The 27,957-nt window shown below is 46.3% G+C and overlaps 1 protein-coding gene across 1 annotated transcript in view; it reads right to left on the reverse strand.

The window, feature by feature from the left end:
* The window catches only part of LOC120917082 (catalase), a 58,167-nt gene that overhangs the window by 17,406 nt on the left and 12,804 nt on the right, over positions 1–27,957 (reverse strand). Inside the window, exons 2-8 of the mRNA XM_040328095.1 lie at positions 23,958–24,129; positions 20,287–20,397; positions 20,074–20,204; positions 15,806–15,910; positions 7,448–7,573; positions 5,283–5,474; positions 2,865–3,017 (exon numbers count right to left, since the gene is read on the reverse strand). Of these exons, the coding sequence (XP_040184029.1) occupies positions 2,865–3,017; positions 5,283–5,474; positions 7,448–7,573; positions 15,806–15,910; positions 20,074–20,204; positions 20,287–20,397; positions 23,958–24,129 (990 nt within the window). The remainder of the gene's footprint in view (positions 1–2,864; positions 3,018–5,282; positions 5,475–7,447; positions 7,574–15,805; positions 15,911–20,073; positions 20,205–20,286; positions 20,398–23,957; positions 24,130–27,957) is intronic.

Here is a 27,957-nt window from a genome sequence, read left to right on the forward strand (position 1 = left end):
TCGTTTGGAATCCTCGACTTCTGGAAATGAGGAGGAGGAAACCTTAGGAAATCTAATTTGTAGCCTGTGGCCACGGAAGACCGTACCCACTCGTCGGGAATGATGGCTTCCCAAATCTCTGAAAAGAGTCGCAGCCTTCCCCCCACCTTCGTGGGTGGGGGCGCCCCTTCATAAGGTTGGCTTGGGGGCTGGTCTTGCTGGTTTGCGAAACCACTGCCTTTTGCCTCTAACAGCCTGTCCTTGTGATCTGCTGTTGAAGCCGAAGTTTGCTTTTGCAGGAGGCCGTCGATACTGCTTGGCATTAGAGGGCCCCTGCCCAGGGGAATACTGTCGTTTAAACGCAGGTCCCTGAACCTTCTTCTTAGTTGGCAAGAGAGTACTCTTGCCGTTTGAAATGGTCTGAATGTATTTATCTAGGTCTTCTCCGAAGAGTCGTCCTCCATGGAAGGGGAACCCTACCAGGAGCTTCTTGCATGGGGGCTCAGCCTCCCAGCTTTTTAACCATAAGAGTCTTCTCATATGGATAAGGGATAACGATAAACGTGACGCTTGCTGGATAGAATCCTTGATTGCGTCTACCGTAAAACATATGGCCTTAGGGACATCCGAAAATTTTTCTGCCTGCTGGGCCGGAATAAGTTTAAGCATCTGCTTAAATTGATCCGATAATGCTTGAGCGACCCCAATCGCAGCCACAGCTGGCTGTACTACTGCCCCTGCAGTAGTGAAGGAGTTCTTAAGTAGTGCTTCCAAGCGCTTATCAACTGGATCCTTGAACACCTGTATGTTTTCTACAGGGCATGTTAACGATCTGTTAACACATGAGATGGCTGCGTCCACTGCAGGAGTAGCCCATCTTTTGGAAAATTTTTCTTCCATAGGATATAGGACAGAGAACCTTTTAGGTGGTAAGAAGATCTTATCTGGCTTGTTCCAATCTTGGAACAAAATTCCCTCTAATAGAGGATGGATCGGAAACACAGCATTGCTTTGAGGCGCCCTCAGTGAGCCCAAAGCTGAAACCGTCGATACCTGGAGATCTGGTACTGGCAAGTTGAATGTCCTATGGACCAAGTCCGACAATCCTTGAATCCACCAGCTCTCCCTCAGGGAGACTGCCCCAGACTCCTCTGTATCCGGGTCTTCGATCCCTGAACCTACTTGGTCCGTGTCCAAGAGGTCGTCCAATTCCCCTGAGGAAAGGACCTCCTCTTCTGAGGGTCCGCGCTCGGGCGACGGAGATCTATTCCGCTTACTGCCCCGCATAGCTGCGGATATCATTTTTCCCATGCTTTTCTGCATCTCTTTTAAAGAGGTGAGTAATACCTCCTCCGTGACCATCTTAGGGTTGGACTGACCCGCGTCAGCTCCAGCCCCAGATCCCGATGGCCCCAAGGCTCCCTGTAGGGAAAACAGCGGCATACCATGGTACAATACCGAGGTACACCTGCTACCTATTGGTATTTGGAACTATAAAAGTTAATTGTCCAAACACCTGTTTGGGGGATAAAAAAATGCTTCCTCTCCCCTAGATGACTTTTTTTTTTTTTTTTTTTTCGTTTTTGTTTCAAATCCAGGAAAGAAAAAACATTCTGTCCCCCTGAGTAGTATTGCAAAGAAAAACTATGAGATGGAAAAGAAACAGCCTATTTCTAGGCTTGACAAAACAGTCCTCTGAAGACTGCAATATCCTTTCTGGCCACTGTGTGTCCTCGGCGCCCCGTGCTGCCGCTCTGGTCTTTCTCCTCAGTTCCAAAGTATTGATGGAACAAACAAGGAAGGGCCGCCCCTTCCTTTAAGCCACTGACCCGCCCTTCCCCCCCAGCAACCTCAAACAGGAAATGCCCCTCCCGACAGGGGGAGGGGGGGGGGATTTTGGGAGGAAGGGACCTCTCTGTTCCAGCAAACTGCAGCCTGCAGCCTGGAACCATGAGGAGGCCAGCGTTTTGCCTGCTTGCAGGCTCTGAGGAGGAAGACTGAATGGAGCATCGCCTGGAGGCCTGCAGGTAAGCAAAGCTCTCTGACACACACATATATTTTTATATAACACAGGCCCCACTCAATGCTTTTCCAACACTACAAGGGAGGTCACATCTTATGGGGAATAATACATAGAGAGCCATCCTATCTTTATGATATGTGACTAGTTTGCCAGATGCAGTGCATAACTTTAGGCATGTCCCCTGTGACCCCCCAGAAAAAAACCTGCTAAGAACCAAGTTCCGCAAGTTTTCCCCTCACTTACCTGCTCCATGCCGCAGGACTTTGCCAAGCAAGAGGCCCAATCTTCCCCCATCTCCGTGGGGATGTCTAGACCTTCAGGCCCTGGGTTCCTATGAAGGATCCACTGTCCTGGGCCCATATAGCACCCTGGCAACAGAAAACTTTAGGTACGCAAAGGTTTCTAAGTTCTGGGCCCAGGGTCCAGCTCTCTAAAAAGAAAAGCATTATGGGCTATACCCCAAGGGTTTGGGGTCCGGTTACTGACCACTTTAGCGCTGAGGCTTTTTTGGACAGAACCGGTAGCTCACCTAATCCCAAGGATGCGGAGGCAAGCTAAACCATGACTAACACCTAAGACACTGGCGTAAAAACTGAGGTACTCCTCCTATGGGAGGGGGTTATATAGGGAGGGGCATTTCCTGTTTGAGATTGCCAGTGTCTACACCTGAAGGTACTCCATATAACCCATATAGTAATGAATGCCGCTCTGTGTCCCGTGATGTACGATAAAGAAACTTGCACAATTGTACACCACAGCAATGTATTGCACTTTGTCTGAATTGCCTTTAATGCCATTGTAATGCAAACAACTCCACGTTTAGCAGCCTGGGACCTCCATCTACTAAGGGGAGTCAACAGACCTGCAGCATTTTATCCGGGCTCGGCTCGATTCCGGGAGGCATGTTGCTTGGATCGAAGGCAATTTGTTCCACTTCCGCAAAGTAGTTGGTCGGGTTGCGGTTCAGGACCAACTTTCCCACGGGGATGAGAGGATAGTCCTTGTGTGGCCAGATCTGGGACCAGAAGAAAAGACATTAGACCTGCTTAATGATTTTAGCTTCAAGCCAACTCTTCCCAGCTACCAAGCTAAAAGACCAATGGCACAATATCCCCTTTGTTGCTCATAGTTACACATTTTATCAGAAGGCCATGATGAAGGTGTCAATTGATTTAAGTCGGACTACCTACATTTTTTGGTCCAGCTTTATATTGCAAAAATTCTTCAGGAAGGGGCAAATACCACAATATTAAAAAAGTGAATGTAAACCCTAAAAATAGATTTTCTCCCTTTTGGTTTGTTAACCACTTCCCGCCCGGTCAATAGACAATTGACGTCCGGGAAGTGGTTGTGAAATCCTGACTGGACGTCTATTGACGTCCTGCAGGATTTCATGCCGGCACGCGCAGCCATCGGTGATGTGGGGTGTCAGTCCGATCTCAGTCCGACCCGGCGGAGGCTCTTTACTTCGTGATCAGCTGTGATTGGACACGGCTGATCACATGGTAAACAGGAAGAGCCGTTGATCGGCTCTTCCTCACTCGCGTCTGATAGACGCGAGTAGAGGAGAGCCGATCGGCGGCTCTCCTGACGGGGGGGGGTTCGCGCTGATTGTTTATCAGCGCAGCCCCCCCCCCCTCGGATGCCAACACTAGACCACCAGGGAGTGCCCCTCGGTGCTCAATAGAGCAAAAAAAAAAAAAAAAAAACACACACAATCAATGCCTATCAGTGCCCACAAATGGGCACTGACTGGCAACATGGGCACTGGATGGAATGATGCCCAGCAATGACATCAGTGTCACCCCTCAGTGTCCATCAGTCCCACCTCTTAGTTCCCATCTATGCCCAGTGCCCACCTATCAGTGCCGCCAAAGAGTGCCCATCAGTGCAGCATACCAGCGCCGCCTATCGGTGCCCAGTGCCACCTCATTGGTGCCCATAATTGAAGAAGAAAAATTACTTATTTACAAAAAAATTAACCGAAAAAAATAAACTTAATTTTTTTCAAAAATGTTGGCTTTTTTTAGTTGTTGCGAAAAAAAAAAAAAAAAAGCAGAGGTGATCAAATACCACCAAAAGAAAGCTCTATTTGTGGGAACAAAATGATAAAAATTTCATTTGGGTACAGTGTAGCACGACCGCGCAATTGTCATTCAAATTGCGACAGCGCTGAAAGCTGAAAATTGGCTTGGGCAGGAAGGTGCGTAAGTGCCTGGTATGAAAGTGGTCAACTAAACAATTGAAAGGATTTCGTTATGTCTGTCTGAGAAGTGCAAAATCTGCCAGAAATGATGCGAGTTAATAAGTTCCTGTGCTCTGATTCTGTAGCGTGTAAATCAATTACATTGTTCCCAGCTATCTCTGGACTACAAATCAGCCCTCCCCATAATATACAGAAGAGGGTGAAGGGGATGTGTTTTGCACTCCTAAAATACTTCTTGTCCTAAGGTAACAAGCCTATTCCTCTATAGATATAGTGTAGAGAATGTTGGCTGTCATTCTAGGCCAGGGAGAGTGTTGGGGGAAGGGATCACCGCTCCAGATGGACGTGTGGAAATGGCACTCTCCTCAAAGTGGAAGCAGAAGGTGCAGGCTAAGCATATAGCAATTAGAAGAGGGAAGGTCTGGACAACCGCACTCCAATCAAAACACCTTTATTGTGCAAAATAAACCACAGCAGGGTACAGGATAAAAGCCTGACGCGTTTCACACTCTCAGTGCTTAGTCATATCTGTGAAACGTGTTAGCTTTTTATTCTGTGGTTAAAGAGATATTTGCAGAAAAGCGGGCCTCGATGTGTACGGCGCATGCGCGCCATAGATACCGGCGCACTGATCGCGGCGGCTCCTGAATGGGAGCCTGCCGGAAATGTGCGCATGAGTGACATCGCCGCTCTGGCCAGTCACAGCGCCGATACCCGGAAGTCATTCCGGGTATCATGGCGGCGATGGAAGGTGTGTCCAAGGACCACTGCGGGGGCTTTGATCTATGGTAAGCAACTGATAATGAGCTAGTATGCTAGTTCATTATGCCTTTGCCTTGCAGGTTTTTTTTTTTACGGGTATACAACTGCTTTAACCTAGTGGTACGGAAAACATCTGGAAATTCACATGTAAATTTCTCATCACTTCTTGAGACAAAATAAATAAATGGGATAAAAAAAAAAAATATATATTTTTTATATATATATATATATATATATATATATATATATATAAAAAATATTTTTGGGAGGAGTTGGCTTTTAGCACCCCATCATTCTATAGATTTCACTCACCTTAGTTAAGTCAAAAGGATTGAATGGGTATCTCTCTGCTTGCTCGAAGGTCATGACCTGGATGTAGAAGGACCAGGAAGGATAGTTCCCATTGGCAATGGCTTCATACAGATCATGGATTCCGTAATCAGGATCTTCAGCAGACAATCGATTGGCTTCCTCCAACGTCAGATTCCTGATGCCCTGATCAGTCTGAAATTACACAGCAGACCCAATTAGATGCCATATTGTGCAAGTGGCATGTAATATCATCCTATGGGGCTAAACCAGGACAATGCAAACCACTGAAGATGAAATGTCTCCTTTTCTGGGTCAGGCATCTAAATCTTTTTTTTTTTTCTCAATCAGGATATTTATTGAAGGATTAAACAAAGTATACAGATGACATTAATTTTACAATGCATACAAAAGTCTTATACAGAGTAATAAAGGGCATTATCAATGTCTTAGAGTAGTACATTTAGTATCGTAAGTAGGAGTTACTTACTAGAGAGCAGGGTCTGAAGTCTAGTTACTGAATTAGTAACTGTGGAAAGGAGAAGAGGGAGAGAAGGAGGAGAAGCGAGGAAAGTCAAGGGGGGGGGGGGGGGGGAGGTAGGGTAGAGGGAGAAGGAAAGGGGCTGGGGAGAGAGGGGAGGAGGTGAGTGGAAGTTCAGGAATGAGGAAAAAAAATTATATGAAATGTATCATACCTTTCCATATATAGCAATAATGGACTGGGTATACAGCAACATTATACAGTATATAGTACAGTGGGTAACTAGAAAGCATAAGCTCGTCATATACTTAGTGCTTGAAATTCAGCAGATAATGTAAACAAGAACCATGGTTGCCAAAGGGCATTGAAACCGTCACCATTTTCTTTTTTCATTGCCAGTATTTCTTCCATTTTATATATGTAAGCAACCCTGTCCAGCCAATCCTTGACTTTTGGAGTATGCTTGGATTTCCAATGTAAGGGGATGAGGGTTTTGGCTGCATTTAATAAGTGCCTGGTGAGGGTTTTCTTGTACTTACTGATCGGTAGGCGATTAACGTGGAGCAGGCATGCGGCCGCGTCAAGAGTTAAAGAAGTCTCTGATGTGCCTGATCCAACCAATCACCCCCTTCCAATAGTCAAGAATTTGTGGGCATTCCCACCAAATATGTAAGAAGGTGCCAACATCTCTTTCACAGCGCCAACACGTATCAGAAGTTGTATGGAACCATTTTTTTGCCTTTTGTGGGGTGATGTACCATTGGGTGAGGATCTTATATGAGATCTCCTGGTATTTAGTGCTCAAGGAGCATTTATGTGCCATAATACATGTTTTTTCCCAGTGTGCATCCTCTATCTGTATGCCTAGGTCACTCTCCTACCTCAATTTATGTTTACTGATTTCATTAGGTAGTGGCTGAATTAGCCGAGAGTAAGCCAGGGAGGTGGTATGTGGTACCTGGGATCCTTGAAGGCAAACTTTTTCAAGAGCTGTCAGAGGGCGATAGAATGAGGAGCGAAATTTGGTATTAACCAGGAAATCTCTTAGCTGAAGGTAAAACCAAAAGCCAGGGAGTGGTTCATCCTGTTCTTTCAGTAGTGTTTCGTATGTTTTAACTGTAGGTCCGCACATCTAAATCAATGGTTTCCACTCAAAGGGGTTGTAAAGGTACAATTTTTTTTTCCTAAATATCTTCCTTTACCTTAGTGCAGTCCTCCTTCACTTACCTCATCCTTCCATTTTGCTTTTAAATGTCCTTATTTCTTCTGAGAAATCCTCACTTCCTGTTCTTCTAACTCTACATAGTAATGTGAGGCTTTCTCCCTGGTGTGGAGTGTCGTGCTCGCTCCCTCCCTTGGACTACAGGAGAGTCGGGACGTCCACTAACACACAGCTCCTTTCTCTATCTGCAACATAGAGAGCGTCCTGACTCTCCTGTAGTCCAAGGGAGGGGGGGCGAGCACGACACTCCACCCCAAGGAGAAAGCCTCGCATTACTGTGTGGAGTTACAGACAGAAGAACAGGAAGTGAGGATTTCTCCGAGGAAATAAAGACATTTAAAAGCAAAATGGAAGGATGAGGTAAGTGAAGGAGGACTGCACTAAGGTAAAGGAAGCTATTTAGGCCCGAATGGTCAGTCCGCCCCTGCCGATATCTGTGGCACAGCTGGTACGAGCAACCCTTACCTTGAAGTGGAACTTGCAGTAGATCGGCTCATCCTTGGCATTAACCATTTTGAAAGTGTGCGAGCCGTAACCATTCATGTGCCTGTGGCCATCTGGGATACCACGGTCCGAAAACAGGAAGGAGACCTGAAAAAAATCAGGGAGTAAAGGACCGAAACGTTAGTTTCTCCCAGTTTACAGAGAAACAAATTGGGATAATTTTAACTTCTATTCAGTTTATATTTATTTTAATACTTTATATAAAATCTTTATTTTTACAGATAAAAGCCCAACTCCAGAGAAAGTAAAAAAGAGATTTTTAATACAGCTTACCTGTAAAATCTTTTTCTTGGAGTACATCACGGGACACAGAGCGGCATTCATTACTATGTGGGTTATATGGAGTACCTTCAGGTGTAGACACTGGCAATCTCAAACAGGAAATGCCCCTCCCTATATAACCCCCTCCCATAGGAGGAGTACCTCAGTTTTGTAGCAAGCAGTATGCCTCCCAAAATGGTCCTCAAAAAAGAGGGGTGGGAGCTCTGTGTCCCGTGATGTACTCCAAGAAAAAGATTTTACAGGTAAGCTGTATTAAAAATCTCTTTTTCTTTATCGTACATCACGGGACACAGAGCGGCATATTCATTACTATATGGGATGTCCCAAAGCAATGCTTACAATGAGGGGAGGGAGAACATCTCCAAGACAAAAGGATTTAATTTAGAGATATACTCAAATCATAATAAATCCAACTTAGTTGAGAAAAATAAAATTTTTAAATTTAACTCGAACAAGAGGAGCCCCCGGAATCCGAGGGTCTCAAACTGCAGCCTGCAGCACTGCCTGCCCGAAGGCAGTATCAGTATTCCTTCTTACGTCCAACTTGTAGAATTTTGTAAACGTGTGGACAGAAGACCAGGTTGCCGCCTTGCAAACTTGAGCCATAGAGATCTGGTGGTGTGCTGCCCAGGAGGCGCCCATGGCTCTAGTAGAATGAGCCTTTAATGATACTGGAGGAGGCAACCCTTTCAAGCCGTAGGCCTGAGTGATTAATTGCTTAATCCACCTAGAAATGGTGGACTTTGCAGCTGCCTGCCCCTTCTTGGGCCCATCCGGTAGAATGAACAGCACATCTGTCTTCCGGATCTTCTTTGTAGCTTTAAGATAGGCCTTCATGGCCCTGACAATATCCAAGGTATGCAGCAACCCTTGCTTTCTGGAAGTAGGTTTAGGGAAGAAGGATGGTAATACCAAATCCTGGTTCAAATGAAAACTGGATATGACCTTCGGAAGGAAGGAAGGATGAGGGCGGAGAACGACCCTGTCCTTATGAAAAACAAGATATGGTTCCTTACAGGATAAGGCTGCCAGCTCCGAAACTCTTCTTGCGGAAACTATGGCAACCAAAAATACTAACTTCCTTGTCAGTAGAACCAAAGGAATATCAGCCAACGGCTCAAACGGTTGTTTCTGTAAACTTGACAGAACAAGATTTAAATCCCACGGACAAAGCGGGGATTTAACTGGAGGTCTAATACGTAAGACCCCTTGAAGGAAGGTCTTAACCAGCGAGTGGGTGGCCAGCGGCCGCTGAAACCACACTGACAGAGCAGAAATCTGTCCTTTGATTGTGCTTAATGCCAATCCTTTATCCACTCCTAGCTGGAGAAAACTTAATACTCCATCGATGGTAAATTTGCGAGAAAGCCATCGCTTGGACTCACACCAGCCTACATAGGCCTTCCAGACCCTGTAATAAATCACCCTAGAGACCGGTTTCCTGGCTCTGATTAGGGTAGAGATTACTTTCTGAGACAGACCTCTACCCCTGAGAATCAGGGATTCAGCTTCCAGGCCGTCAAATTTAGATGCCGTAAGGCAGGGTGGAGGATCGGACCTTGCGATAGCAGGTCTGGCCGTAGAGGAAGAGTCCACGGGTCTCCCACTACCATCCTTAAGATTAGTGAGTACCATGCTCTTCTGGGCCATGCTGGAGCTACCAGGATGACTGGTATGTGCTCCACCCGGATCCTGCGCAGCAGGCGGGGTAGTAACTGGAGCGGGGGAAACGCATAAAGAAGTTTGAACTGATGCCAAGGGCAAACCAACGCATCGGTTCCGCAGGCCATCGGATCCCTTGAGCGGGACATGAACCTGTCTAGTTTCTTGTTGAGTCTCGATGCCATGATATCCACGTCCGGCACTCCCCATCTTTGGCAGAGTGCTTGAAAGACTAGTGGATGCAGAGACCATTCCCCCGGCCATAGAGTCTGGCGGCTTAAGAAGTCCGCCTGAAAGTTGTCCACTCCTGGAATGAATATTGCCGATATGCAGGGCACATGAGCCTCTGCCCATAGAAGAATCAAGCTCACCTCTCTCTGAGCGGCTTGACTCCTGGTTCCCCCTTGGTGATTTATGTATGCCACGGCCGTGGCATTGTCTGATTGAATTCTCACCGGGAACCCCTGCAATTTTGACGTCCAAGCCCTGAGGGCTAGTCGAGCAGCTCTGAGCTCCAAGATGTTGATGGGCAACTGCTTCTCTGGCTTTGCCCAAGTACCTTGGCGAGTGCAACCATCCAAAATTGCTCCCCAGCCCGTCAGGCTGGCGTCTGTGGTCACTATCTTCCAAGCCACTGGGCTGAAAGACCTCCCCTTCAGTAGATTCTGAGGGTCTAACCACCAACACAGACTTTGTCGGACTCTTGATGAGAGCGGCAACGGGATATCCAAGGCCTGTGGCCTTCTGCTCCATGCTGACAGGATGGCTGCCTGTAGGATGCGAGTGTGGCTCTGGGCGTATGGTACCGCCTCGAATGTGGCCACCATCTTGCCTAGTAACCTCATACATAGGCGAATAGTCGGTTCTTTCTTGCTTAGAACCAGTAGGATTAATTCCTTGATGGCTTTTACCTTCCTCAGAGGTAGGAACACTCCTTGTTGTTCTGTGTCTAATCTCATGCCGAGATATTCCAACTGCTTTGTGGGCTGGAAAGCTGACTTTTCTCGATTTAGGACCCAGCCGAACCTCTCGAGGTATTGGACCGTGAGGGCCACTGCTCGCTCCAAGCCGGGAGACGAGTGATCTATGACTAGGAGGTCGTCCAGGTATGCTAGGATCGTGACCCCTTGGATCCTTAGTTTGGCTAGGATTGGAGCTAGGACCTTCGTGAACACCCGGGGGGCCGTAGCCAACCCGAAGGGAAGCGCCACGAATTGGAAGTGACGCGAAGCCACCATGAAGCGTAGATATCTTTGATGTGGCTGATAAATTGGAACATGAAGGTAGGCATCCTTTATGTCTATGGACGCCATGAAGTCGTCCTTCTGGAGTGTGGCAGCTGCTGACCGCACGGATTCCATCCGAAATGAGCGGATCTTTAGATATGCATTTACCATCTTTAGGTCCAAAATTGGCCTGACATCTCCATTGGATTTTGGGATGATGAATAGGTTGGAGTAGAAACCCAGCCCCTGTTCCAGGACTGGTACCTCTACTATTACTTCCTGGGAAAGTAGATGATCTAATGCCGATCTTAATGCGGCTCCCTTTTCCGGATCGTTTGGAATCCTCGACTTCTGGAAATGAGGAGGAGGAAACCTTAGGAAATCTAATTTGTAGCCTGTGGCCACGGAAGACCGTACCCACTCGTCGGGAATGCTGGCTTCCCAAATCTCTGAAAAGAGTCGCAGCCTTCCCCCCACCTTCGTGGGTGGGGGCGCCCCTTCATAAGGTTGGCTTGGGGGCTGGTTTTGCTGGTTTGCGAAACCACTGCCTTTTGCCTCTAACAGCCTGTCCTTGTGATCTGCTGTTGAAGCCGAAGTTTGCTTTTGCAGGAGGCCGTCGATACTGCTTGGCATTAGAGGGCCCCTGCCCAGGGGAATACTGTCGTTTAAACGCAGGTCCCTGAACCTTCTTCTTAGTTGGCAAGAGAGTACTCTTGCCGTTTGAAATGGTCTGAATGTATTTATCTAGGTCTTCTCCGAAGAGTCGTCCTCCATGGAAGGGGAACCCTACCAGGAGCTTCTTGCATGGGGGCTCAGCCTCCCAGCTTTTTAACCATAAGAGTCTTCTCATATGGATAAGGGATAACGATAAACGTGACGCTTGCTGGATAGAATCCTTGATTGCGTCTACCGTAAAACATATGGCCTTAGGGACATCCGAAAATTTTTCTGCCTGCTGGGCCGGAATAAGTTTAAGCATCTGCTTAAATTGATCCGATAATGCTTGAGCGACCCCAATCGCAGCCACAGCTGGCTGTACTACTGCCCCTGCAGTAGTGAAGGAGTTCTTAAGTAGTGCTTCCAAGCGCTTATCAACTGGATCCTTGAACACCTGTATGTTTTCTACAGGGCATGTTAACGATCTGTTAACACATGAGATGGCTGCGTCCACTGCAGGAGTAGCCCATCTTTTGGAAAAATTTTCTTCCATAGGATATAGGACAGAGAACCTTTTAGGTGGTAAGAAGATCTTATCTGGCTTGTTCCAATCTTGGAACAAAATTCCCTCTAATAGAGGATGGATCGGAAACACAGCATTGCTTTGAGGCGCCCTCAGTGAGCCCAAAGCTGAAACCGTCGATACCTGGAGATCTGGTACTGGCAAGTTGAATGCCCTATGGACCAAGTCCGACAATCCTTGAATCCACCAGCTCTCCCTCAGGGAGACTGCCCCAGACTCCTCTGTATCCGGGTCTTCGATCCCTGAACCTACTTGGTCCTTGTCCAAGAGGTCGTCCAATTCCCCTGAGGAAAGGACCTCCTCTTCTGAGGGTCCGCGCTCGGGCGACGGAGATCTATTCCGCTTACTGCCCCGCATAGCTGCGGCTATCATTTTTCCCATGCTTTTCTGCATCTCTTTTAAAGAGGTGAGTAATACCTCCTCCGTGACCATCTTAGGGTTGGACTGACCCGCGTCAGCTCCAGCCCCAGATCCCGATGGCCCCAAGGCTCCCTGTAGGGAAAACAGCGGCATACCATGGTACAATACCGAGGTACACCTGCTACCTATTGGTATTTGGAACTATAAAAGTTAATTGTCCAAACACCTGTTTGGGGGATAAAAAAAATGCTTCCTCTCCCCTAGATGACTTTTTTTTTTTTTTTTTTCGTTTTTGTTTCAAATCCAGGAAAGAAAAAACATTCTGTCCCCCTGAGTAGTATTGCAAAGAAAAACTATGAGATGGAAAAGAAACAGCCTATTTCTAGGCTTGAAAAAACAGTCCTCTGAAGACTGCAATATCCTTTCTGGCCACTGTGTGTCCTCGGCGCCCCGTGCTGCCGCTCTGGTCTTTCTCCTCAGTTCCAAAGTATTGAATGGAACAAACAAGGAAGGGCCGCCCCTTCCTTTAAGCCACTGACCCGCCCTTCCCCCCCAGCAATCTCAAACAGGAAATGCCCCTCCCGACAGGGGGAGGGGGGGGGGGATTTTGGGAGGAAGGGACCTCTCTGTTCCAGCAAACTGCAGCCTGCAGCCTGGAACCATGAGGAGGTCAGCGTTTTGCCTGCTTGCAGGCTCTGAGGAGGAAGACTGAATGGAGCATCGCCTGGAGGCCTGCAGGTAAGCAAAGCTCTCTGACACACACATATATTTTTATATAACACAGGCCCCACTCAATGCTTTTCCAACACTACAAGGGAGGTCACATCTTATGGGGAATAATACATAGAGAGCCATCCTATCTTTATGATATGTGACTAGTTTGCCAGATGCAGTGCATAACTTTAGGCATGTCCCCTGTGACCCCCCAGAAAAAAACCTGCTAAGAACCAAGTTCCGCAAGTTTTCCCCTCACTTACCTGCTCCATGCCGCAGGACTTTGCCAAGCAAGAGGCCCAATCTTCCCCCATCTCCGTGGGGATGTCTAGACCTTCAGGCCCTGGGTTCCTATGAAGGATCCACTGTCCTGGGCCCATATAGCACCCTGGCAACAGAAAACTTTAGGTACCCAAAGGTTTCTAAGTTCTGGGCCCAGGGTCCAGCTCTCTAAAAAGAAAAGCATTATGGGCTATACCCCAAGGGTTTGGGGTCCGGTTACTGACCACTTTAGCGCTGAGGCTTTTTTGGACAGAACCGGTAGCTCACCTAATCCCAAGGATGCGGAGGCAAGCTAAACCATGACTAACACCTAAGACACTGGCGTAAAAACTGAGGTACTCCTCCTATGGGAGGGGGTTATATAGGGAGGGGCATTTCCTGTTTGAGATTGCCAGTGTCTACACCTGAAGGTACTCCATATAACCCACATAGTAATGAATGCCGCTCTGTGTCCCGTGATGTACGATAAAGAAAATGATCCATTGCAGTAGAGCCGCATCCACACTGCAAGCATTAGTATCTAGTTTTGTCTAGAGGAGAAACCATTTTAGCCCTGGTTCATAATCGACGGCATTTGCCGGCAATGGCACCATCCTCAATCGGTGCGGCGCCGCATCTGCGGCGTTGCACCAATTTCACAAAGTAGTTGCTGTACTACTCTTTGCGATTTTTGGCCCGCGATTTACATTGACATCTTTGCAGAAACCTGCACACATGTCTCTGTAATCACGTCCGAAATCGGAACTGACCAGCGGGAGTGAAATCGTGCGATTTCAGCTGAACTCATCCGGCTTCACTCCCGCAGCCCAGTGTGAACCTGGGCTAACTTGCGTAATCCTCTGCCGCGCCATGCTCTGGCAGAGAGCCGTTCTTTGGCGTCATTAGGTCCTCTGCAGGGCTGAGAACCCTGCTTTGATCTTAAGGATCTCAGGACCCTAGACCGGTGGAACATGGGGAAGAGGAAGCTGTGGGCACGGGACTAGCTGAAGGATGGAGCGGAGCATAGGGCAAGTAAATCTTTTGTGACTCTAGACCAGTGGCAGTCAACTGTAAAATTATAGAGAGCCTTAAGTGCCGCCACTGACACTGGTGATTAATGGTAGTGAAATTTAACCCCCCTCCCAATTGGTGAGCATTTACCCATCTTAAACACCCCTGGGCCGCTTCCAGGCGCAGTCTGCCAAGTTCACAACATTATTTAGCAGTGGAATTAAGTACATTGGAACCTTGGATTGCGAGCGTTTCATAATACAAGCACTGCATTTAAAAAAATCCTAACTCGGTTTGCGAGTCTTGTCTTGCAAAACTAGCAGGATTCAAAGCGGTGTGCAGTACCACATTTGGCCTGAGGTGGGGGGGCGCCAAAGCCAAGCGGCGCCGATCGGAAATGCACGGAAAGGCCAGAGGACAGCTGTTTCTGAGGCTCTCCGGTGCCCCCCATTTGATCACTGGACTTTTAGGCCACTTTCACATGGGGTGGACTCCACCAGCTCAGCGCGGAATCTGTCTGCTGACCCCAGCTGAGCAGGCAGATGGCTTCTCCATGTCCACTCCGCTTATACAGAGCAGATACAGCCCGCTCTCCTCTATGGTTGGTCGGATGTAAAAACGGACCACCTGTCTATTTACACCCGATGGCCATCTGAGCCGATCCCCATTCGTCTGTTTTTAGCGGATAGGATCAGATCGATTGTGGGTGGGTGTTGACGGACACTTGTCCATTGACACCCGCCTCTCCAGGGCAATCCTTGTCTGCCTGTTGCCCTGACCTCTGCCTGCCCATCACCACTGTTTGTCCTGCTGGCTGCTTCCCCTCTCTCCCTGCGGAGTGTGACCTAGGGAATCTCGGGAACGCGACCTGGACCCAGTTGCGGCGAAGACCATCCTTACAATCAAAGGCTCTGGTGAATACAAAACTGGTCTTAGACTCCGCGCCCTGGGTGATCTTGGGTTACGCTTCCTCTCTGCTAGCAGTAGTCGGCTATAGGGTTCCCTTCCCTGTGGTGCATCCCTAACCCCAACGGGGTGCACTTGTCACCCGGCCACGGGTGACCTGACAAATGGAAAGCCTGAAAATATGACCTGTTGGGGCGCCTTGAGGTTTGGAGTTGAGAAACGCTGCTTTAAGTGATCATTCTTGCAGTAACCAACTCCTTTAAGACTGGAGGGCACACTGAGGATCTCTGTAGAACCTTGAGAGTCAGAACACAGTACATTTCTGCATCAAAATTGATTAAACAATGTACCAAAACCATTAACAGGTACAGCACTCTAATCACAAACTTAATGCCGATGGTGCACTTGGAGGAGATCCAGCTGGTGTAATATGAAAGAACACCCAAGTTCCCTATTATGCTGCCAGTGTGACAGTTAATAAGATGTAGGAGGTTCTCTGCCTCGGGCGGCATTGCCGACGCCAAGAAGATCATGTCAGGTGAGTTATCTTTAAGTAAAGAGAAGCGCTGTTCTCAGACTTGCTACAGGCCAGAATATCTGTATTGTATTAAAAAGCAGAAGACCGGAGTATATTAAGTATGCAACATGGAATTTTACCTGGTGGAGAGACTCCGGGCGCAGGGCCCAGAAATCCCAGACCATATCCGGATCCTTCATGTGGGTCTGGGGGTTCCTCTTCTGAGAATGGATGAATGACGGGAACTAGAAATACAGTTACACATTAATAAAAACATCCATCACACATATATATATATATATATATATATATATATATATATATATATATATATATATATATATATATATATATATATATATATATATATATATATATATATATATATATCACACACACAAATGTACATACATACACACACACACACACACACACACACACACACACACACACACTATATTATATATTTTATTATCATTTCTATAAACCATTTTCCTTAATATAATTAAAGTAAACCACTGAGCAAAGACTGGCAATTTACCAGGGTAGGTCTTATGCTGCGTACACACAATCATTTTTCGGCATGAAAAAAACTTTGTTTTTCGGCATGTAGAAAAAAGTTTTTCAGATTTTTTTTTTTTTTTTAAAGCGGGAGTTCACCCAAAATTTTTTTTTTTTTTTAACATTAGATTGAGACTAGTTTTGTCAAGGGGAATCTGGGTTTTTTTTTTTTTAAATCGAAGCAGTACTTACCATTTTAGAGATGGATCTTCTCCGCCGCTTCCGGGTATGAACTTCGGGACTGGGCGTTCCTATTTGATTGACAGGCTTCCGACGGTCGCATACATCGCGTCACGAGTAGCCGAAAGAAGCCGAACGTCGGTGCGGCTCTATACGGCGCCTGCGCACCGACGTTCGGCTACTTTTGGAAAATCGTGACGCGATGTATGCGACCGTCGGAAGCCTGTCAATCAAATAGGAACGCCCAGTCCCGCAGCCGATACCCGGAAGCGGCGGAGAAGATCGCTCTCTAAAACGGTAAGTACTGCTTCGATTGTAAAAAAAAAACACCCGATTTCCCTTGACAAAACGAGCCTCAATCTAATGTTGAAAAAAAAGTTTTTTTGGGTGAACCTCCACTTTAAGGCTGAAAATCCCCCCCTCGGCTCATACTCAAGTCAGTGTACCTGAAATTGACAGGCTGCGGGCGTCCATTGTTTAAAAGTCACGGTTTCCTCCTGGTCCCTTCCGCGATAGGCGTTTCTCAGCAGATACAGTTCCGCCTATCACAGACGTTCTCTCATCGTTGAACTCAGTTTCCCAGCAGACACTGTGTTCAGTGTTCCGCCAATCACAGACGTCCTTTCATTCTCAGACAAGAGGACGTCTGATTGGCGGAGCACAGTGTCTGCTGGGAAACTGAGTCCGACGATGAGAGAATGTCCCTGATAGGCGAAACTGTGTCTGCTGAGAAATGCCTATCACTGAAGGGACCAGGAGGAGACTGACTTTTAAACAATGGACGCCCGCAGCCTGTCAATAATTTCAGGTACACTGACTCGGGCACAATGGGCACAGTGAGGCGTGCAAATGGGCATTGTTAAACCTTTTTTCCGCTTATAGTAGCTGCTGAATTCTCACCCTAGGCTTATACTCGAGTCAATGAGTTTTCCCATTTTTTGTGGTAAAATTAGGTGCCTCGGCTTATACTCAGGACGGCTTATACGGTGTGTAATATATAAATAAGAAGCAAAATCCTGCCTCTACCAAGATGGCTCCCACCACAAGGGACATAGTGCAGTATGAAGTAATAAATCAGTGATAGGGCATAGTTAGCTGCAGGCGATTAGTCCTATTTGTACACAGCTTCCAAAAAAAAAATTGCGCCAACCATACAAGACTGAAATAAATCAGTTCTAATGCCGCGTACACACGATCATTTTTCGGCATGAAAAAAAAAAACGTAGTTTTTCAGCATGTCCAAAAAACGAGTTTTTCCAACTTCCTCATTAAAACGACGTTGCCCACACACCATCGTTTTTAAAAAATGATGAACAAAGCGCGGTGATGTACAACACGTACGACGGCACTATAAAGGGGAAGTTCTATTCGCCTTTGGGCTGCTTTAGCAGATTTCCTGCTTACTCCATTATGAACGGTAGTTTTACCAGAACGAGCGCTCCCGTCTCATAACTTGCTTCTGAGCATGCGTGGGTTTTTAACGTCGTTTTAGCCCACACACGATCATTTTTTACAACTCGAAAAACGACGTTAAAAAATGCAGCATGTTTGAATTATCTTTTTGTCGTTTTTCAGAAGCCGAAAGATGTGTAGCCCACACACACACACGATCATTTTAAATGACGTTTTCCAAAAACGACGTTTTTTTCATGCCGAAAAATGATTGTGTGTACCCGGTATAAGGCATGGATCTTTTAACAAGTTTATCAGTAAACAGAGCAAAGTACCATTGGAAGGAGGATGTATGATGAAACACTTATTGCAGCAATTTTGGCTGACAAGATGAAATTTTCACTGAACTCTTTTTTTTATTCCTGCATCTGGCAAAAGAAACATCCCTTCCCGTCCTGTGATAACATGAGATCCTTGGATTACGCAAGGAAATTTAAAATGACTGCCAAGTGCGAAGAGGCGGGTCAATAATTGGTAAAACACCATGGTGTCATGTGAAGGGGTCACGTAAACAAGTTTTAAACCTCTACAATGTTATCACCCTCCTATTGCACAAATCTCAGAGTAACCTCTTCCCTGCTGGGACACTGCATCAGTTCTCTCCCGTACTTGGGTTACATTCCGAACGCTATTATTACTACATATACAACCCACAGAAGGTACGCCGGGGGAGCTACACAATAGACCTGGCTGTGCTCTGCTGACCATGACATGCTTGCTTTCTGTACAAAGAAGTTAAACAAAGACAAAAACAGATTTCTTGGCAAAGACAAAGACGGGGGGGGGGGGGGGTGGTGGTTTAAAAACCACATGCAAAAACGACACTTCTCCTCTCTACTTTCCTTATACAAAAACAGATTACACCAAGTTCGGAATGCCATAAACTGCCGACGGAAAGGGGTTCACATTAGTAGCGCTGGGGGTGTTCTGCTGTTGGAAATGACATCTTACATTAAAGTGAGAAGTGGGGGGTGCTGACTTCTTACCTCTTCTCCCATGCAGCCAGCGAGTTGAGAAGCAGGGTGAGGGGCCAGAAATGACATCTCACCAGGCGGGGCCTCTAGTAAGCTACGAGTAAGCATCATACGATGTGAATAATGTCAGCCACCTTTTTCCTTTTGTCCACTTCTTTATGACTGCATTGTTTTTGGTTGTTTTTTTAACTTCATTTGCTAAATAAATACAGTGGGGTAGATTCAGATAGATTAGCGGATCTTTAGATCCGCGTAATCTATCTGATTTACGATCCGCCGGTCCAATTTTGCGAGGCTAGTGCATGATTCACCAAGCACTTACCTCGAAAATTGCACGGTCGGATCGTAACTCCCCCAGCGGAATTCAAATTCCGCGGCTAGGGGGGAGTGTACAATTTAAATCAGGCGCGTTCCCGCGCCGATTTAACTGCGCATGCGTCGCCGGCGAAATTTGCCAGTGCGCATGCTCCAAATGACGTCGCTAGGACGTCAATGTTTTCCGGCGGCTACCTAAATTCCGGCCATCCGTATTCCCGATCAACTTACGCAAACAACGTAAAAATTTGAATCTCGGCGCGGGAACGGCGGCCATACTTAACATTAGCTACATATAGCAGGGGTAACTATCCGCCGGAAAAAGCCGAACGCAAACGACGTAAAGAAAAAGCGACGGGCGGGCGTTCGGTCTTGAATCGGCGGTTCTCCTCATTTGCATATCCGCCGCGTAAAAAACTGCGACGACACCTAGCGGCCGGTGGTAGATTGCAGCCTAAGATCCGACGGTGTAAGTCACTTACACCTGTCGGATCTTAGGGAGATCTATGCGGAACTGATTTTTATGAATCAGTCGCATAGATCCGACCGTCGGATCTCAGAGATACGACGGCGGACCAGGAGATCCGCCGTCGTATCCCCTTGATGAATCTGGCCCACTGTTTCAAGGAGTGCGGCGGTCCAGGACTTTTTCTATGTAATGCCTCTAGTAATCTGGGGACCCTCCGCAGCTTGGGGCCCTAAGCGGCTTGCATAGTGAGCCTATAGGGCGGATCAGCCCTGATTACACACACACACCAAAAACTGGCCAAATTTCAATCAATGTATGACCAGCTTATGTGAGGCATAAAATAGTAACACCTGAGCTCCTGCTATAAAGCAATAAGGTAAATTAGAACGCCTATATGGGCATATAGTATGGGACCAACCAACATTTAATAAAAGACATAACCCTGAAGATAACTCACCAACATGGCATCACGGACAAAGAAAATGGGGGTGTTATTGCCAGTCAGATCCCAGTTCCCATCCTCGGTGTAAAACTTCAATGCAAATCCTCGTGGATCGCGCACAGTGTCAGCGGAGCCCGACTCTCCAGCTGCAGGGAGGAGACCGCAGGGAGGTCAACTCTATAGAATATTCAGCATACCTTACAGATCAGGGAAGAGGAAGAGTCTTACCAACGGTGGAGAATCGCGCAGCAATCGGAGTTCTCTTTCCAATGTACTCAAACACTTTAGCCTTGGAATATCTTGTGATGTCATGGGTCACCTCCAAATAGCCAAAGGCCCCTGAAAAACAAACCGTCACATTTTTATGGGTCACCATAACAACTACAACCTCACTTTTGTTGGATAAAATGGAAAAAAAAAACACACACACACACACACACACGACAGTTCTACAGATAAAAACTTTCCTGATCTGCATACTTGGTCAATATGACAGCCAGACATTTAGCATTTTCATAGTCAAAAGAAAGGCGTTTGGAGTCCTGAATTTCACTCTTCACATTTTTAAAGCAAATTTACTATTACATGTATTTGTATAGCACTGTATATCAAAGAGCTTACAATCTGAGTTCCCCATTTCACATACATTAACCAATGAGCAGGTTTTTGGGATGTGGAAGGTAACCCACTTAGGCACAGGGAGAACTCTAGGGCCCGGATTCACAAAGGATTTACGACGGCGTATCTCCAGCTACGCCGTCGTATCTCGGTGCCTGATTCAAAGAATCAGATACGCCAGAATTTGGCCAAGATCCAACCGACGCAAGTCTCTTACGCCGTTGTATCTTGGGTGCATATTTACGCTGGCCGCTAGGGGAGCTTCCATAGATTTACGCATTGAATATGCAAATGAGCTAGATACGCCGATTCACGAACGTACTTGCGCCCGCCGTCTTGATATACGTCGTTTGCGTAAGGTGTTTTGTAGGCGTAAAGTTACCCCCTGCTATATGAGGCGCAGCCAATGTTAAGTATGGACATCGGAACAGCGTTGAATTTTACGTGGTTTACGTTGTTTGCGCAAGTCGCACGTGAATGGGGCTGGGCGTAGGTTACGTTCACGTCGAAAGCATTGAGTATTTGCGACGTGATTCTGAGCATGCGCACTGGGATACGTCCACGGACGGGGCATGCGCCGTTCGTTCGGCCCCTTATTTGCATGGGGGTCACGGCTCATTTCAATACAACACGCCCACTGCCTTGTTCATTTGAATTACGCGGGCTTACGCCGGCCCATTTACGCTACCCGGTCGTAACTTAGGGCGCAAGTTCTTTCTGAATACAGTACACGCCTCTCTAAGTTACGGCGGCGTAGCGTATATGAGATGCGCTACGCCCGCCTAAAGATACGCGATTCTTTCTGAATCCGGGCCCCGAGCTGCAAAGCATAAGTGCAAGTCTAGTGACTTGAACTTATTTTTACCAGTGTTCTTGCCTATTGGCATCTCCGTTTGATGCTCCATAATATTTTAATTGCATCATTTAAAATGGGCAGTACAGTGGCTTAGTAGCCATTGTACTGCCCATTTTAAAAAGATGCAATTAAAAATTATGGAGCATCAAAACGAAGATGTCAATAGGCAAGAACACTGGTAAAAATAAGTTCAAGTCACTAGACCAGTGGTCTCAAAGTACCGGCCCGCGGGCCATTTGCGGCCCGCGGACCAGTTATAAATGGCCCCCAGGCAGGGCGGAAGTGAGGGGAGCAAAAAAAAAAAAAAAAGCTGGCCCCATCTGGTGGTGAGCCGTTGGTATTACAAGTTATTACCACCAGATGTGAGCTGGCGCCATCTGGTGGTGGCCATTGGTATTACAAGTTAAGCATTACAAGTTAAACAGCAATTCTAATGTCATTTTACACTATTTTCACTGCCATCTTCTTCCCTCTAATTAGAACCCCCAAACATTATATATATTTTTTATCCTAACACCCTAGAGAATAAAATAGCGATCGTTGCAATACTTTCTGTTTCGCCGTATTTGCGCAGCGGTCTTACAAGCACACTTTTTTGGGAAAAAATTACACTTTTTTTAATTAAAAAATAAGACAACAGTAAAGTTATCCCCAGTTTTTTTAATATTATGAAAGATAATGTTACGCCGAGTAAATTCATACCCAACATGTCACGCTTCAAAATTGTGTCCGCTTGTGGAATGCCGACAAACTTTTTTTACCCTTTAAAATCTTCATAGGCGACGTTTAAAAAAATCTACAGGTTGCATGTTTTAAGTTACAGAGGAGCTAGAATTATTGCTCTCACTCTACCAATCGCGGCGATACCTCACATGTGTGGTTTGAACACAGTTTACATATGCGGGCGCTGCTCACGTATGTGTTCGCTTCTGCGCGCAAGCTCGTCGGGACGGGGTGCGTTTTCTGGCTCCTAACTTTTTTAGCTGGCTCCGAGATTCCAAGCAAATTTGTCAAACCCTGACTTACACCAGTGCTGGTGGTAATAATGCGCTCGCTGACACCAGTGCTGGTGGTAATAATGCGCTCGCTGACACCAGTGCTGGTGGTAATAATGCGCTCGCTGACACCAGTGCTGGGGGTTAATAATGTGTTCGCTGACACCAGTACTGTTGTTTTTGAAGTTTGAAAGTTTGCATGCGGCCCCCCATGGCATATGAAAACTTGTCTTGTGGCCCTCAGGTAATTTGAGTTTGAGACCCCTGCACTAGACTTATGCTTTGCAGCTCTAGAGTTCTCCCTGTGCCCAAGTGGGTTACCTTCCACATCCCAAAATAAAAAGAAACTTAGGTTGTGGAAGAAAAATGGAGCATCCAAACCTAACCCTCAAACTCCATGTAGATAGAGGGCCAAATCTTCAAAGGAGATACACAGGCGGAACTGCTGTTCAGCCTGCGTATCCCTGTGGCTATCTTTGGAAACGATCCTCAGAAGGATTTTTCCAAAGATAGTCAGAAGATCCGACATCTGTAATAGACTTACACTGTCAGATCTTAAGATGCAGTACCGCATCCGCCGCTGGGGGCATTTCGAGTCGAAATGCCGCTTTGCGTATGCAAATGAGGACTTAGGCAGATCCACAAAGCTTTTTAGCTTTGTGTTTTCTGCGTAAGTTACGTTTTGCATACGTAAAATTAGGGATGCTTTTACAAGGCCTAAACTGTTTAGACCTTGTAAAAACCAACCTTTTTTTTCGATCGCCGCGTTTTTTTTTTTATTTTGAATTTTTTTTCCCGGCGCGTATTTTTTTTTTTTACCCGACGCAACTTTATTGTCCCGTTGCGATCCACAAAGCCCGGCGTAAAGTACGTTCGCGCGATGCACGTCGGGAAAAATGACGTCACACGCATGCACCGAACGTCCGGCGCGGGAGCGCGCCTCATTTGAATTGGAATCGCCCCCTCGAGCAGACGACCGCCTTGCGACGGAGGCACTTGGGTTACACGGCGTGTAATTTCTAGGTAAGTGCTTTGTGGATCGGGCACTTAGGTAGAAATTTAACGCCTGTGTAACTTAACTGCTGAAAGGCAGCTTTTTTGAGAATTTGGCCCAATGTTCCCATAGGGAACTGAGGGCTTCCAGTAGATCACAGTCCATTCCAGAACACATCTCCACAGCTACCAAATTCACAACATTTCGGAGAAAATCTCAAACATATTGGTAGCGCAGAAGAGGTCAACGTCATTTCTTAGGAACATGGTCATAAATGCAGGGGGAAAAATAAATAACAAATGCTGGAGGGACTTTGGTGACGAATGAACACGTAGGCTGCATATTGAAGCAAAGAGTCATACAGGCATCCCCATTACCATCCAGCCAAGACAAAATCCTTATGGGAAGAGGACCCTGGTGTCGACATAGCACCTACCTGCTCCTTTAGCATGCACCACCCTTTCAGGGATCCTCTCCCGGTCAAAGTGTGCCATCTCATCTGTAAACACCACATCCTGCACCAGTAGGGGCCCTCGAGGTCCAATAGTCAGAAGGTTCAATTTATCAGCCACGGGATTACCACCACCAGTTGTGAGGACGTCGGGTTTCTAGGAGAAAAAGAGCAATAGAGTTTATTAGAAAATTGCAGTTGTGGACTCATTGCAAGAGTTTCTCCAGGGGCAAAGCGACAGGTTGCCTTAATAGCCATTTCCCCTCTTCTGGTGATCCTCCACTTAGAGTTGCCACCTCATCCCTTTAAACCTGAACACATATGGAGTTACACAAGTTTGGGGGCTAATTTAATGCAGGTAAGGCACCAATCGAGTTTAATTACCACCTTAACCACTTAAGCCCCGGACCTTTAGGCAGCTAAATGCCCAGGCCAGGTTTTGTGATTCGGCACTGCGTCGCTTTAACAGACAATTGCGCGGTCGTGCGACGTGGCTCCCAAACAAAATTGGCGTCCTTTTTCCCCCACAAAGAGAGCTTTCTTTTGGTGGTATTTGATCACCTCTGCGGTTTTTATTTTTTGCGCTATAAACAAAAATAGAGCGACAATTTTGAAAAAAATTCAATATTTTTTACTTTTTGCTATAATAAATATCCCCCAAAAACATATATAAAAACATGTTTTTTTTCCTCAGTTTAGGCCGATACGTATTCTTCTACCCATTTTTGGTAAAAAAAAAAAAAAAAAAAAAAATCGCAATAGGCGTTTATCGATTGGTATGCGCAATATTTATAGCGTTTACAAAATAGGGGATAGTTTTATTGCATTTTTATAAAAATTTTTTTTTTTACTACTAATGGCGGTGATCAGCGTTTTTTTTGTGACTGCGGCATTATGGCGGACACTTCGGACAATTTTGACACATTTTTGGGACCATTGTCATTTTCACAGCAAAAAATGCATTTAAATTGCATTGTTTATTGTGAAAATGACAGTTGCAGTTTGGGAGTTAACCACAGGGGGCGCTGTAGGAGTTAGGGTTCACCTAGTGTGTGTTTACAACTGTAGGGGGGTGTGGCTGTAGGACTGACGTCATCGATCGAGTCTCCCTATATAGGGGATCACTCAATCGATGCAGCCGCCACAGTGAAGCACGGGGAAGCCATGTTTACATACGCCTCTCCCCATTCTTCAGCTCCGGGGAGCGATCGTGACGGAGCGGCTATAAACGAATAGCCGCGCCGTCGTCCCAGATCGCTCCCCGCAGGAATCCGACCGCCGCATGTAGCGGGGGGGGGGGGGGTCCTGATCGGACCGCCCACCCGCTAGAAGGCAAGGACGTACCTGTACACCCATTTGCCTGTACGTGCCATTCTGTGGACGTACATTTACATGCGGCGGTCGGGAAGTGGTTAATCAGCCACAGAACCTGTGTAATTCATATGTGTTCGGGTTTAAAAGGATGAGGTCGCAACCCTAACTCCACTTAATGGCGCTCTTGTCCTGCCAGAGCCCTTGGAGACACCCTTCTGGGTACAGGGGAGCATGTGACCTACCCATCTCCAACAACACCCCGCTCTGCACCAGAGCGGTCCATTTCCAGGTGTAAGCTCCAAAAAAAAAACAAAAAAACACACTTTTTAAGGATGAGAAAACTAAAGGAGACGCACATGTAGTTGGGTATTATTGAGGGCTAGCAAGAGAACCTGTGACAGATTCACTTTAAACATTTAAAGAGAAGGGCTGTTCAGTGGTTCACGGCCCTTGGCTGGTCAACCTTTAGAGAAGAACGGAGGTTGGGTGAAATCTGAGCAAATCAGCTTTGCCAAGACAGATTGGCTGTTGGAGATCCTGCTGCCATAGACTATTAGTGAACTGAACAGGGATCCAAAAGAACCTCCATTTTCAACTAGGACTTCCATCTGACTTTTCCGTCGATTTTGGTCCGAATGGGTGTTGGCCGTCAACTTGTTCTGCATACAAACAGCAGAACATTTTCAGCCAACTTTCACCAACTCACGTGGTTTTTCAGCTCTTTACTGCCACCCTTTGGGCAACTTCTGCTATTATTGTCTGATCTTTAGCATTGGTTCTGAGCATGCGTGTTTGTACTTTGGACTTTAGTCGGATGGACTTGTGCGCACACACACACACAAATAGGACAGTGATGGCGAACCTTGGCACCCCAAATGTTTTGGAACTACATTTCCCATGATGCTCAACTATACTACAGAATGCACGAGGCATCATGGGAAATGTAGTTCCAAAAATCTGGGGTGCCAAGGTTTGCCATCACTGCGATTGGAGGATAAAAATAATTTTTTTCAAAAATTTCTGTCTTTTTTTGTTGTTGTTGCACAAAAAATAAAAATCGCAGAGGTGATCAAATACCACCAAAAGAAAGCTCTATTTGTGGGAACAAAATGATAAAAATTTCATTTGGGTACAGTGTAGTATGACCGCGCAATTGTCATTCAAATTACGACAGTGCTGAAAATTGGCTTGGGCAGGAAGGTGCGCAAGTTCCTGGTATGGAAGTGGATATATTTATAAAAAAATATATATAATTTTTTATTTTATCCTATGATTTTTATTTGGTTGTTTTGTAATGTAATACAACCACAGCACAAACATTTAGCAGTTAGGTAAAAAAAAAACTCGGCTCCAGTAACCTTTAATCCGAATGTAGAGAGCAAAGGTTGGGGTTTGTTATGAGGATGGATTGCTGTATAATGGGAATTCACTAATCTAGTAAGGAGATATCTCTGATTATATGCTATATAAAGATAAAGAAATGTAGATATCTCCTATTATATGTGCGCTTCTAATATGAGATGTATGGGAATCATGTACAAGTAGACATATTTTTAGGTTTTAAGAAACTTTGGTTACAAATCTTGAAGGGATTAGACTGTTCCAGGTCGTGTGACCGTCTTAAATGGAATTTCTCTTTTTATATACCAGATTATGGCTAAATTGCGTAAAGTACTTATCTGTTTTTCCTAAATTTTGAACTGCGGACAATTGTCTGTCCTTTGTTTTTCTTCTCTGCTTTTTATACTGTTAGACCCAGTTCACATTATTGTGTTGCGTCAATGTGAATTTTCACCTGTATGTTACTGCGACATATTCTTCTTGCGATAGTGCTGTGCCATCTGAATGCAGCCCGCCACCTCGATGATGGAGGTCTACTGCTCAGCACTATCAGTACGGTTCACTGTCAAAGGGCCCCCTGTGGTTATATTCCACACATATGCGAACGCTGCAAAATATGCATGCTGTAACGCAGTGGTCTCAAATGCGGCCCATGGGCCGAATCTTGCCTCTTTTGAATACCCTTATCCGGCCCTTGGGGCACTATTCATCTCATCTCAGATATGAGGCACTGTTCTCATTGAAACCAACACTGGGGAAATAATTCCTGGCACCCCACCCTCGCTAGCGCCAATGGGGCACATACCACCACCCCCCCGGAGCCAATGTTGGGGCAGATACCACCACCAGCCCCCCCCCCCCAAACTGGTGCCAATGGTGGGGCACCCTCCATCCCATTCCACCACCGGCGCTATTCCCTCCCTGCAGCTGGTCGCCAACAGTGGGGCACCATTCCGTCTTCCCCCCCACCCCCACACACTGACACAGATGGTGGGGCACCCCCCCCCCACCATTGGCACCAACAATGGGACAATAACACCAAGACATTTTCTACTTGCACAGGCTGGCTCTCTACATTCTGTAGAATAGTAAATTGAAATTAGAAAGTTTGGAGACCCCTGCTCTAACATGCACCGCACCAAAGTGGTTAGGTGTGAACTAATAATAAAAATATTCTGCTTTCCAATTTTCCAATTCTAGGTAATGTGAAGCCACCCCCCCTTTTTTTTCCCCTCCAGGCCTTCATTCATTCCCCTCACATTAAGAACTTTGGCCCTTGATTACACATGGACTTCCTTGGAGACAGCCCTGAGGTCCATAGAGATTTCAG

The sequence above is a fragment of the Rana temporaria genome, chromosome 11, assembly GCF_905171775.1.
Source record: "Rana temporaria chromosome 11, aRanTem1.1, whole genome shotgun sequence".
Classification (NCBI taxonomy): domain Eukaryota; kingdom Metazoa; phylum Chordata; class Amphibia; order Anura; family Ranidae; genus Rana; species Rana temporaria.